We start from the raw sequence: 12,710 nt of genomic DNA, 5'->3' as shown, positions 1-12,710 counted from the left end.
AAGCCCAATACCCAGAATTTTATAAGCCCATTTCCAAGCATCCTCCAGAAATTCGACTTTTTTTTTTTAATTGAAATATAGTTGATTTACAATGTTGTGCCGATCTCTGCTGTACAGCAAAGTGACACAGTTATACATGTACATATTCTTTTTCCATTATGGTTTGCCACAGGATAGTGAACATCGCTCCCTATGCTGTACAGCAGGACCTTGTTGTTTATCCCTCCCCTGTATAATGGCTGGCATCTGCTATGCTCTAGTATAAGTACACAGTTATGCTAGAGCACACACTGCTCGGCAGACCCCGGACATGTGATGAGCAAAAGCCTCTGCCCTTATGAAGGCTTCCAGCCATTAGAAGCAGAATGACTGCAGCTATGAGAGTAAGGAAGAGGAGGCAGCTCTGCCTGAGGGGTAGGGAAAGGTGGTTAGGACGAGAGAAGGGCAGGCTGAGAGCAAGCGGCTCATGCACCGTGTTTCCCGGGGTGAAGAGAGTGAGCACACGGCACAGGGGGGTGTAAGCTTGCAGCGAGGGACCCACGTAACCTGGGGTAATCACAGAAGAGATGTGGTAGGAGATGGGGAGAAATGAGGCTGGAGGTGAAGCTGGAGTCAGCTCATAAGAAATGGTATCTGGCAGACTACAAGAATGTGAACCCTAAGAAATGGGAAGTGACTAAAAGTTCTTGAAGTATTTTAGAAAGATAAGCTGCTTATTGAAACTAAGAAGTCACCAGTGTTAAGTTAGACGTACCACTTAGGTAAGACATCCAAGCTGGTTGACAACACTCTGGTTTACCACTGACTGAGTTCTGATTTCAGAGATGTTAACATGTGGAAGAACACATCTGAGAATCGACGAAACAGGTTCCCTCTGGAGGCAAGAGGAGTTAGAAATGGAAGACAGACTAGAGGCCAAGAGACGCATCAGGAGGTCCTGAAAGCTGAAGAAGTGCGGGCTGGCCAGGGAGGAGGCGGTAAGGGGATGGGAGAAAAGTCTTGGAGGTTTAGAATCAACAGAGCTGAGCAACTCATCACTTCACATGTGATGGAAGGAAGGAAGAAGCCAATCCTCTCTTCTTACTCCCAACTTGCATCTACGTACATGACCCTTTCACAAGTGAGGAAACTGAGGCTCAAAAGATTAAATACCTTGCCTTTGGTCTCACTACAGTCTCACAGAGGCAGACCCCAGAGTCTCCACAGCCTGGATTCCTAACCCTGATGCTTTACTGCTGCCTCTCCTTGCCTGCAGCAGAAGTTAACACCTGGATGTTCCATTTCCCACTGACACAGTTCCTTGTTAAGTACTCTTACGGATGCCCCCAAGGAGTTCGATGTTCCTTAAGTCTCCGGTATTGATAGGCCAACCACATAACACGCTGATTCATTTTTCATAGAGGATTAATTATGATTTTGATAAGAATGCTGAGATAAACAATTCAGCAATATTTATCACAAGTCTCCAAAATGCTCAACGTGACATAAAAATCCCACTCCAGGAATTTATTCTAAGCGAAGAGTACCAAAAAGGCAAAACAAAAACAAAAACCTACCATTACCAGCAACAAAAGGGCACACCAAGCACTAAAAACACACAGAACTGGTATTCCACACAGCACAGTACAAGTAAGGAGTTAGAACAACTGTCCCCGGGTACTTAATGGTTAATAACGGCACTGCCACTTAGTTGAATGCTGAAAGGGCCATGTTTTACTTCAACAAAATTTACTTAAAAAGCCAAAAGAGATCACATAACACATCATAAGCATGTTTAATGTGAAGTGAGACATAAGATATAAAATTTTAAAGTTATGTTTAAGAAAATATTATAAAGGAATCCAGAAATGAGGTTTGAATGTTATGACCATAGCTATCCCTGCTTCTGATTAAATAAAAATTTTAATATACAACTTTTAACTAAAGAAGTGGTTCAGAAGATCAGTCCTGAGAAGATGCTGAAGATGAGGACCATTCAAGCACATTCTCCCAAAATGAGCACATAGACCAAGCCCTCCTCCCAGCCTCAATGACCTTGAGCTGTGTCACTATAAAGAGGCTGGGTCCAGTGTCAACACCACAGGGTGTGTTCAATTCAAAGTACTTCATTAATCAAATGTCTTTGTGCACTACAGAACACACCCCCTCAGGGTGGCTGCCAGGGCAAGATACAGTGTCCTGTAGAGGCCAAGAGGCCAATTAGGAACTCTCAGGCCCAGTGGGAAAGGAGAAGGAGCCAGCCAGGCCTGGGGTCAAAACCACCCACTCCCACACTTTCACGGCTAATGTGACCCTGGGCAAACTGCTAAAAAAGACCCCATGAATATTTCATTTTCCATAAATTGGGAAGAGACACTTACCTCAATGGGCTGCTGGGAGGCTTAATTGTGACATACGAAGCATCTTGCAAGGTGCCTGGACACCAGAGCAGACAACTACTGGGTATTAATCATGTTAAAAATTGCAAAGAACATCTGGATATAAACCTAGAGCCTGACCTTTCACTGCTGTGGGAATGGACAAGTTACTTGACTTAATGGATCTTGATTTTCTTGTGTGTGTAAAACCAGGTTACAAAAACTCCAACCTAAAGTGGAGAGGATTAAATGAGAGGATGAACCATGAAAATCTAAGGTTAGCTATTAGGACTTGGAACATTGCAAGGCTCTTGTTAAAAATGCAGATTCCACTGGCCAGGCAGACTGGGGAGTAGGGCAGTCCTGGTTGTTTCTCTCTCCATGTGCAATGGTCCTTGCCACATGCCTAGCCTTACTGCGTGCCAGGCTCACTTCTGATTTACCCTTTTACAACTCATCCTTCCCTCCTCTAAACTTAGTCCACATTCCTGCCAGCTGTCCCCCCTAAGGCACCTCTCACAGGCTGCAGTGACGTATCATCGGTTGTGCTGTGCCCATCTCCTCCCTTAGACTGGGCACCACAGTGGAACAAGACCATGTCTCTGGGCTCCCGCGATGCACCTCACACACATCGAGTAGGTGATCAATAACTGGGTGAAATGAATCAAGATGAGAACTGTTAGCTGGAGAGGCTTAAAACAGAGAAATATCAGAGAACATTCTAGTATAGGGCATGCAGAATGTTTAGATTAAGACAACTAGGTAAGCATCCAGAATTTGTGAGTCACTGAGGAGGGCCTGTGGCTAAATACCACCAAAAGCCAAGGTCGAGCTGAAAATAAACTGATGTTCTATTGGGAAGCTAAGCTCTCTTTGAGAGTTTACTTACACTGTAAAAAGCCCTACCCAATACAACCCCAATTAATCAAAGCTCTCAAGTAAGGGTTGCTTCTGTCTCCTGGGGCTGGTTATCTAAAACCCCCAATGCACACAGAAGGAAAGCAGTCTGTCAGTAGCATGAGAAAAGGCAAGCCTGTGTGGTTGTCCCAAGACAGTCAAGAGCAGAACAGAAAGGAGGCAGAGGGTCCCTGGCAGCTGAGACATAGGGGAGGCACCAGTAGAAATCAGCAGTGCCACAAGTACTGGTTAACACATAATTGAAAATAGATAGTAGCCATTAGCTTCTGAGTAAAATATGATTATACCCATTTAACAACAAGAAAAACAGGAGAGCCCAGAACTTAAGCCACCTGTCCCAAGAGTGCAGCACAGCTGTGAAGGAAAGCTGACTCAATCCAGAATGCCAGGGCTTGGAGCCTGGCTTGGTTCTGCTTAGCTGCTACACATCAGGCAATGTCACTAACCTCAGTGCCTCAAGTTGTCTCACCCATAAAATAGGGATAATTATAGTATTGACTTCAAAAGGTGGTCATGAAGACTGAAACAGTTAAGAGGTATAAAGCCTTTAGAACAGCTCTTGGCACACAGCAATCAGTGAGTTTTAGCTTTTATTAACAGGGTGAAACTGGGACTAAGACCTTCCGACTCCCAGTCAATACCAATGTTCTACTGTATCCCGTTCATTTCCAGGGCCCCTAAATGCTGCCTTTATATCTGTCTCAGGGTAGCCAAAGATTACCATTCAGCTCCCTGCCTCTACCCAGGGATCTCTAAACTCGGAGGCCCCAAAGCTGCAGTAGAGAATTCAGAGGTGCTTTCCAGCGGCCTGGGAGGGGGGCACCCAGCTCTGAGCCCAAGATTTCCCTGGGCTCTCAATGGGCTGAGAGGAGTTTGCAGGCCGACAACCCATCCACTAAGACACTGGCTCCCCCTCAGCTTCCTGAGGTCTACCTCCTTCCTTGCTTCCCCAGGCCTCTATGCTCCCAGAGGGAACCTCTACTGTTTTCTGGGACACCCACCACTCATGACCTTGCACGATGGTCATGGCCAAGTCTTCTGCATGCCTCGTGGAGGAAACTCTGCATAGCTTCTTCTAGTGCAGTGTATGGCTCACAGTCACACCGGGCATCGGCGTGCAGACAAGACTGCCTCCCAAGGGCCAAGATTCCCACCCATGTGAAAGCCCCTCCAGGTATCTTGAGTACAGCAAACATCAAATAATTGGTCAAGCGGAACACGTTTTACCCAGTTGGGATAAACTAGGTTCCTGGCTTTTCCAAACTTCTAATTATTCAGTTTTATGAACCTTGACAGTTTGTTGTGGATTTTTTTTTTTTTTGTCTTTATTTGCTGCTATTTGTATAAGGATCAGTGTGCACTTTGTAGAGAGCATCAGAATTTCTGAGTTTGACAATGAGCTCAGGCATGCCTGCTGTCTAAGTGGCAGTAATCTTGAATTCAGTTTTAGGTGCAATCAGGACAGGGTCCTTTGGCAATGGAAACAAGGGGATAAAAGCAAACTGTTAACCCTTTTTTAATGAAAAGTTCTTAAAAGTTAAACAAAGCCACCAACCCATCAACCAAATAATTTACAGGATTGTTAATCTGGTTTAAAAAAGCCTGGGAGGCTGGTTTGAATACTACCACTAACTCATCTGGGGCAAGTTCTGTCTCTTTTCTGGGCTTCAATTTCCTTCCCTGTGAAACAGAAGGCCAGATCAGACATCTAAGATGGCTCACTACTGACTGTCTGAAACTTCTGTTCTCTATTTAACGCTCTGGGTAGGACTTTTTGGTCTATGTTCAGAGAGAAAGGAAGGACATAAGACACAGAAGTCTATCAAAGTTGGAGAAGATGAAGAACTGCATTAAGAAGTCCCCTTACCCCTTTTTTGATATTGGTTTATTCATACATAATTTTTTTAAACTACAGAAATGCCTTCTGGTGGAGTTGATACTCCGAGAGGGGGGAGGGGAGAGGAGACGGACAACCATTCTCTATTTGTTCTCTATTTGGCCAAACTGTGAAATAAATAGCACTCTCTTCTCTACCTATTCATGTGTTCCTAGGCCCCCTTCTTTCAAAGCCCACCTTCTCTGCTAACTTCTGGCTAACTCCTGATTCTCATTCTTGTTAATTTGTACAACACAGAACAAAGCCATTGATGAGCCAACTTGGCTTTTCCTCCGTGACCTTGATTAGCATTTGAGTCTTCTACAGGTCCTCAAACTTCAAATTAAGTTCCTTTGGGACAAAGAGGGTTTTTTTCCTCTGCAAATACCACCATAGGGACCTCAGTAAAAGTTTGTGGATTTGGTTCATTGAGACTTTAAGGCAGATTAACACTTTTCAGTCTATTCAAAATTATTCTAAATTGCGGGAGACGGGGCAAGAGGTGACCGCATCTGTTTACAGGCAGAGCTGAACCAGATTACTTGCAAACTAGAAGGAATCTGCCCCAGGGCATATCAGGACTGCTAAATTTTGGAAGCTGAAGTCAGGAAAACTTAACCAGGAGTAATTTGAGTATTTGTTCTCCACTTTAATACTGATAGCAAAAAGCTCAACGCTTATTAACTGCTTGTTAAATTAACACTTGACACGTAAATCTGAACATCAGTTTATAAGCAGAGGCAACATGCATTGTCTTTACTGCTCTCTCCCTAAGCCCAGAATATTAACTGACCCATAGTAGAGGCTCATATATTTAAGACTCCAAATAACTAAAAGGGATATATTAAGTATGTGGCCTAAAGCAAAATATTTCGTTTCTTTTAGGCCTCAGTTTTAGTTCACAAAGGGAGGAAGAAAATACCAGTGTTTCTGTCAACTTGGCGCTGCCTACAGTACAGGAAACAGAATGTGTTCCATAGTCAAGTTTGGGAAACTTGAACAGGAACACTGTGAATTTCGAAGGGGACGACAGTGGAAGAAGATTCAAAACGTAGCCTGAACTTACTGAAGCAGCGAATTTCTCCTCATCTGGAGCACTTGTTGACATTCCTAGGCTGCACAGCAACCCTATGACAGAGGAACCCTCACTTTATGAATAAAGGAATGCTCCCCACAGGTTTGAAACACAACTTGTCCCATGTCTCATGCAGTCAGCTGAGACAAACTATGACTAAAAGTGAGTCTAACCCCAAAGCCTGTGTTATGCTGCCACTGTTTACTGTGGAGTTTTGACAAATTCTACAAGTGAGGAAAGTTTGAACAGTATATGTAGGGACACAAAGCAAAGACTTCCAACCCAGGTTGAAGTTTCAAAACTGGCATCAATGAGCTGAGGATAGAAGGGGATCCTTTGGAAAAGCAAACTCCTACATCCCAAGGCAGTCATGTAAGTTGGAAGTCCAGACCATTCATTAACCACAGAGAAGACAGTCTGAGAGTGAAGTGAAGAGCCTGTAGAATACAGGTAAGCTGAAAGAATCTCCTGGAAAGTCTTTTCAAAACAAATATATTTACCCTGGAGAGAGGGTGGGCTTTTCAGGATGGATGGGGCAGGGATGGGCAGAAAAAGTAGAAGCCTATTTTGAAAAAGGGCCCCAGGTAATATTGAGCATGTCCTCAATCCGCTGTCAAACAACTGACCTGAAACAGGACCAGGAGTTCTCTTGGGATGGGCCTGGAGGATCTTAAAGTCAGGCAAAAGCTCCAAACAAAATGCCCTATCCAACCCCACCCCAAATCCTACCAGCTCTTACTAAGGTCAGATCTAGTTCATCCTTGGGGGAGGGAGGAAACCATTACACCTTTTAAAAGGGTTGAGACCTTGAATCAAGACAGATCTGAGTTCACATCGCTTAAGCTATGAAAAATTGTAAACAAACCAGGAGTACAACCATACCTCCCTTACAAGCTGATTAACCTTCCTCAACTTGGGTTCATTCACCTCTAAACCTTAGTTTCTCCACTTATAGAAAGAGAAGAGGATTTACTTTTCAAGTTATACCTCAGGTCACTCTGTAAGAGATCTAGGGCAGAGCTGGGTCTCAGATTAGCAACCTCTCCCCTGAGGAAGTCTCCTCAGGCCTTCCTAGCCCACTGGCTCTCTCTTCTATGAACAGACCCTTGCCTACTTGTAGTCTGAACAAGGCACATGAGCACTCAGGATGCACACACTCCCTAACTGCAGTTAAAACCCCGAAACCAGGACTAGCCCTCCCAGGACTGCAAAATCCCCTTGCTTCACTGAGCCCCATCGTCCCTATAAATAAAACCACTTGGAAGCCAGCCTCAGAAGGTGGTTGTAAAAGGGAGGAAAAAGATGTTAGATGTGTTGTGTGACAGCTCTAGACCCACCTGTGGAGTTATTCTGCAGGCCCCTAGAGGACCTAGGCTGAAAACCGCCGGTTTGCTGGACTTCCCTGGGATGAAGGGCTGGGGGGGTCTCAGAGGAAAAGGCAGACCAGGAAACAAGAGTTAGCAGGGTGGAGCCGGAGGGTGTCAGGATTTTTGGAACCAGACAGGGAGCGGGTGTGGGTGGGTCCAGCAAAGTTTTTTTCTTTTTGTTTGCTTTGGGAGGGAAAGAGAAGAGACCCTAGAGTGTGAGGGGGCTCGTCAGTTCTTCCACCGACTCTGAACCCAACCCCCTCCACTCCCAAGTCCGACCTTGAAAGTGCTAGACGTTTCATAATAATGGTTCACACTTATGGATCACTTACTACGACAATGGTTAGCACTTAATGAGCCCTTGTTATTAAAATACCAGCTAACATTAGTGCCAGGGACTGATCCTGGATCCCGAGAGGAGAGGGCGGCCCGAATGTCTGGCCCGGAAAGGAGGGTGTGTCGGGTCCAGGGCGACAGAACCGGGACCAGGGTCTAGGGGTCAATTTGGGCCGAGCCCAGCAGATTCGTGGGTCCAGGCCATGCGTGGCCAGGACGGCCCTCGGCATTCCTACCTTTGAGCGAGGTTTCCACCAGGCGCAGGTAAAGCTGCGAGCTCTTGTTGCCGTGGCTCATACGCTGGGCTAGCCCGTTGCGCTGCAGGACGCACTCCTCAAACTGCACGACGTTTTGGTGGCGCCGCTTGAGGCTGGTCAGGGCCCAGAATTCGGCCAGCGCCAGCTCCACGTTCTCGGGGGCGTCGCAGCGGATCTTCTTGACCGCCACCCGGGCCCCGCTGCGCCCGGCCACTGCCTCGTACACCACGCCGTAGCTGCCGCGCCCGATCTCCGCCAAAAGGCTGTAGCGCGGCCGCGCCGACCCGCCGCAGCCCTCCGGCCGCCGCCGCGCCAGGTAGGCCTCGCCCGGGGCCTCGGCCGCCACCGGATCCATGGCCTGGGCCACCGCCGCCGGCCTCAGCTTCGCGCTGAGCGCCCGCGGCACTGGGCTTCGCCTTTTCCGCTCGGGGCTTTGTGTACCTCTGCGGGCGCCGTCCTCCTCCCCCGTTTCCATGGCTGCGGGCGGCGGGGGGAGCAGCAACGGCGCTGCCCGGGACCCCCCTGCCTCATCCCTCCGTCCGGTCCCGGGACGCGGAGGAGCGGGACCCTGGATTGTGACCTGTGGGCGAAAGAATCGGTTAAGCGACCAGGCCGAGGCCGGGAGGCAAGCAGCGCAGGCCTCAGGGCGTCCCACCTCCTCCTCCAGCCGCCACGGCCCCTTTAAGACGGAAGCCACTGTTGCTGACTAAACGGGGGAGGGGAGGGGGAAGCGGGAAAGACGAAACCACGGGGCACTGGCTCAGAGGGGGAGCCGGAAAGAAAAGCAGAAACTCCCCGCCTTTTCAGTTAATTTATTGTATAGCAGTACGAGAAACAAGGACTCGGAGCTTTCGCGACTTATGAAAATCACCCTTAAGAAGAAATTCGGACTGTGGAAATCTTCTTTTCCGCTTGGCTCCCTCAAGGGATGCCCCTCCCCGCGTCCCACCCTGTGTTCTCCCGGGTGTAAACAGTCCATTGAATTAAGCCGGAGTGGAGCCCAGCGGACCGACCCAAGTCCCGCCGGGCTGCGGGTGTAAGGGGTTGGCTTAAAAGTTCGGAGTCCCTGAGCGCGCCCAACCGGGGACGCAGCTGTCCTCCCCAGACGCCCGAGGCGGCGGGCGTAGTTCCAGCTTGGGTGCAACCTTTCACTTCGCGGACCGCGACCTTACCTGGCCTGCGCCCTTCCACTTCCGGGCAGCGCGTTTCCCCCCTAAGGCCCCCAGCTGGGGATGGTCCGCTCCGGGCCAGGGCTGCTTCGGGTACCTAGCCGCGCGAGAGACCGTGGCCCGGGTCGGGCGTGCGACAGAACCTGCTACTGCACGGGTGACGGCAGCGGTGCTCTCGGGGGACAACTGGGCGTCAGGACTCCCGCGGCTCTCCACGTGTTCGCGCCAGCTGAGCCCTTTACGTAACCTTTTTATATAAGCCGCACGTCCCGTCCGCACTCGGGCCAGCGGGGGCTCCTGGTGGCCCATCCCCCGGGAGGGCAGCCGAGTACGGCGCTGCCGGGGTCCTGCCAAGGTCGACCGACCAGCAGCAGCCGGGCTCACCCACGCGGGGCCGGGGCCCAATCACAGGCGAGAACACCCAACCAACAAAAAACAGGCGCCAAATTCCCGCGATCAGGCTGCGGCCTCCGGTCTCCGCAGCCGCCTGAGCACCGCAACCTCCTCTCTTCCTCGCCTGCGCTGCGTGAAGAGGAGCTGCATCCAGTAGGCCCTAATAAATACTGGTTGGTTGATTGGATTGGTCGGTTTAATTGATTCATAGGTTTTGCCTGGGAACCGCCCGCACTGGGATGGAATCCACGCCCCGTCTCCTATTAAGCCCCTTGATCCTGGGCAAAACATTGCCCCACTTGGAGCCTCAGTTTCCCCTTCTGAAAAATGGGTAGACTCGGCCTTGCCTCCCAGGGTTGATAGCCCCAAATAAAAAAAATATATAAATAGATATTATATAAAATATTAATATATAAATATTAACATATAAATATTTAGATTTTGATATAAATCTAAAGTGGCTAATTGGGTGCAGGGCTGAGAGTGCTGAATGTAAGCTCCATTTAGACATGAATTTTTAAATATTTTGTTTACTGCTTTGTACCTCAGTGCCGAGTAGGTGCTCCATATTTATAAACTGAATCTATAGATATTGAGTGCCTGTAATGCACTAGGCACCGTTTTTGTTCTAAATTGTTGGGGAAAGAGCGGTGAACAAGACAGTCTCTACCTTAGTTGAGGTTCTGTGCCTCGTCAAATCGTATGGGTGACTGTGCAAATAACACTTTCTTGTGTCTCTTGTTCTCATCTGTAATATGGGAAGAACCATAGTTGAAGGATTCACTGAGGTTAGACAGTTAAAGCACTTAGAATAGGACAGGGCCTTGCACACATTAAATGTTAGATATTATTAAATAAATACAAAAGATCATTTTTGACAATGTAACTGTAATAGAGGAAAAGAATGAGCTAAAGAGTGCCTGGAGGTTGGGGACAGGCCACTTTTGTTAGTGTGGTCACTAAAAACTTAACTTTTTTGGGATAAAATTTCAAATTTACATATAAATTACAAGAATAGTAAAGAATCTCATATTTTTAACCATAATAATAATTTGTTATATTTTACTACATTTGCATTATCATATTCTCTTGTGTATTTGTTTGTGTATGTATTATATATAATATGTATTTGTACTTTCTTTTCCCCCAAAACCACTTTAGAGTAAATTTCAGACATCATTCCCCTTTAATCCCTAAATATTTCTGTGTGTTCTTCCTAAGAACATGGATATTCTCTTGCACAATCTCAGTACAATTATCAAAATCAAGAATTTTGACAATAATACAGTTCTTTAATATGTCTTCCATATTTAAATTTTGCTAATTGTCCCAATAATATAGCTATTCCCTACGATCCAATCAGGATCACTTTGCATTTAGTTGTCATGCCTCCAGAGTTTCCTTTACTCTAGAAAGGCAGTTAATTACTCAGCTTTTCTTTGTCTTTTATGACCTTAACATTTTTGAAGAGTATTGGTGAGTTATTTTGTAGAGGTCCCTAAGTTTAGGTTTGTCTGATATTTTCTCATGATTAGAATTAGGTTATGCATTTTTGGTAGGAATGGCACTGAAAGGAGTTGTGTCCTCAGTGTACCACATCAGGAGGCACATGGCATTTTTTTATTCCAATGCTGATGATGTTCACTTTGATCATTTGGTTAAGGTGGTGTCTGCCAAGGTACTCCACTGAAAAGTTACAATTTTTCCCTTTGTAATTATTAAGTGTCTTGTGGGAAGATATATTTGAGACTATCCTGTTCTTCATCAGACTCTCACCCACTGTTTTTAGCATTCATTTATGGTTCTTGCCTGAGTCAATTACTCCCATGGTTACAAAATGCTGATTGGAAGGCCTCTGTATTAGTTTGCTAGGGCTGCCATAACAAAATACCACTGACTGGATGGCTTAACAGGAATTTATTTTCTCAGAGTTGTGGAGGCTAGAAGTCCAAGATCAAAGTATTGGCAGGTTTGGTTTCTCCTGAGACCTCTGTCCTTAGTTTGCAGATGGCTGCCTTCTGGCTGTGTCCTCATAAGACATTTTCTCTGTGGGGATATCTTTTCCTCTTCTTATAAGGACACAGTCGTATTGGATTAGGGCCTACCCTAACTGGCTCATTTAACTTAATCACCCCTTTAAAGACTTTATCCCCAAATGTATTAATGATACATTCTAAGGTACTGGGGGTTGTGAATTCCACATATGATTTTGGCAAGGGTGGGGAGGGGGGAATTAAGTCTATACCAGTCTATAACAATTAAATCTATAACAGTGACACGAGCTGAGACCTCAAGCCAGCCATGCTAAAACTAGTGGAAAGGCATTTCAGGCAGAGGGAGTAAGTACAGAAGCTGTGAGGAACATGATTGATGTCAAATTTAAGCCAATGGGTGAGAATGTGAAATGGTACAACCACTTTGGAAAAAAAAGGTTCAGCAGTTTCTTATAAAGTTAAATATATATCTACCCTATAGCCCAGTAATTGCATGCCTAGGTATTTACCCAAGATAAATGAAAACTTGTGTTCACTAATACACTTGCATAAGAATGTTTATAGTGGCTTTTTCTATAAGTCTCAAACTGGAAAACACTCCAGTGTTCATCAATAAATGAAGGGATAACCAAATTGTGGTATTTTTGTACCAAGAAATGCTGTTCAGTGAGGGAAAAAAAAAAAAGGAATGAAGTATTGATACAACATGGATGAATCAAAATAATTATGCTAAGTGAAAGAAGTCAAGAACAAAAGGGTATATACTGGATTATTCTATATACAGTTCTTGAAAATGCAAACTAATTTATGGTGACAGAAAACAGATTAGTAGTTGGGGTGGGGAAGAGGGGATGGAATACGAAGGGACTTGAGAAACTTTTTGAGGGGATGGATATGTTCGTTATCTTGAAATTACCTTGTGATACTTTCAAGGGGGGAATGTGTTCAAAATACTTCAAATTGTACAC

At 46.2% G+C, this 12,710-nt stretch overlaps 1 protein-coding gene across 3 annotated transcripts in view; it reads right to left on the bottom strand.

The window, feature by feature from the left end:
• STK35 (serine/threonine kinase 35) overlaps positions 1-9,732 on the bottom strand; it is a 45,254-nt gene extending 35,522 nt beyond the window's left edge. For 2 of the 3 annotated variants that reach the window (XR_011070359.1, XM_068524388.1), the window contains exons 1-2: positions 9,359-9,731; positions 8,166-8,766 (exon numbers count right to left, since the gene is read on the bottom strand). Coding sequence is in view for 2 of the 3 variants with exons in the window: in XM_068524388.1 (XP_068380489.1) it covers positions 8,166-8,766; positions 9,359-9,664 (907 nt within the window). In the remaining variant the exon portion in view is untranslated. Of the gene's footprint in view, positions 1-8,165; positions 8,767-9,358 lie in introns of all 3 variants that reach the window. The other variant, XM_068524389.1, reaches the window with a different exon arrangement.
• Between the last annotated feature and the right edge of the window lie 2,978 nt (positions 9,733-12,710).

Source organism: Eschrichtius robustus, chromosome 16 (genome assembly GCF_028021215.1).
Source record: "Eschrichtius robustus isolate mEscRob2 chromosome 16, mEscRob2.pri, whole genome shotgun sequence".
Lineage (NCBI taxonomy): Eukaryota > Metazoa > Chordata > Mammalia > Artiodactyla > Eschrichtiidae > Eschrichtius > Eschrichtius robustus.
This window is presented reverse-complemented; position numbering and strand designations above follow the sequence as displayed.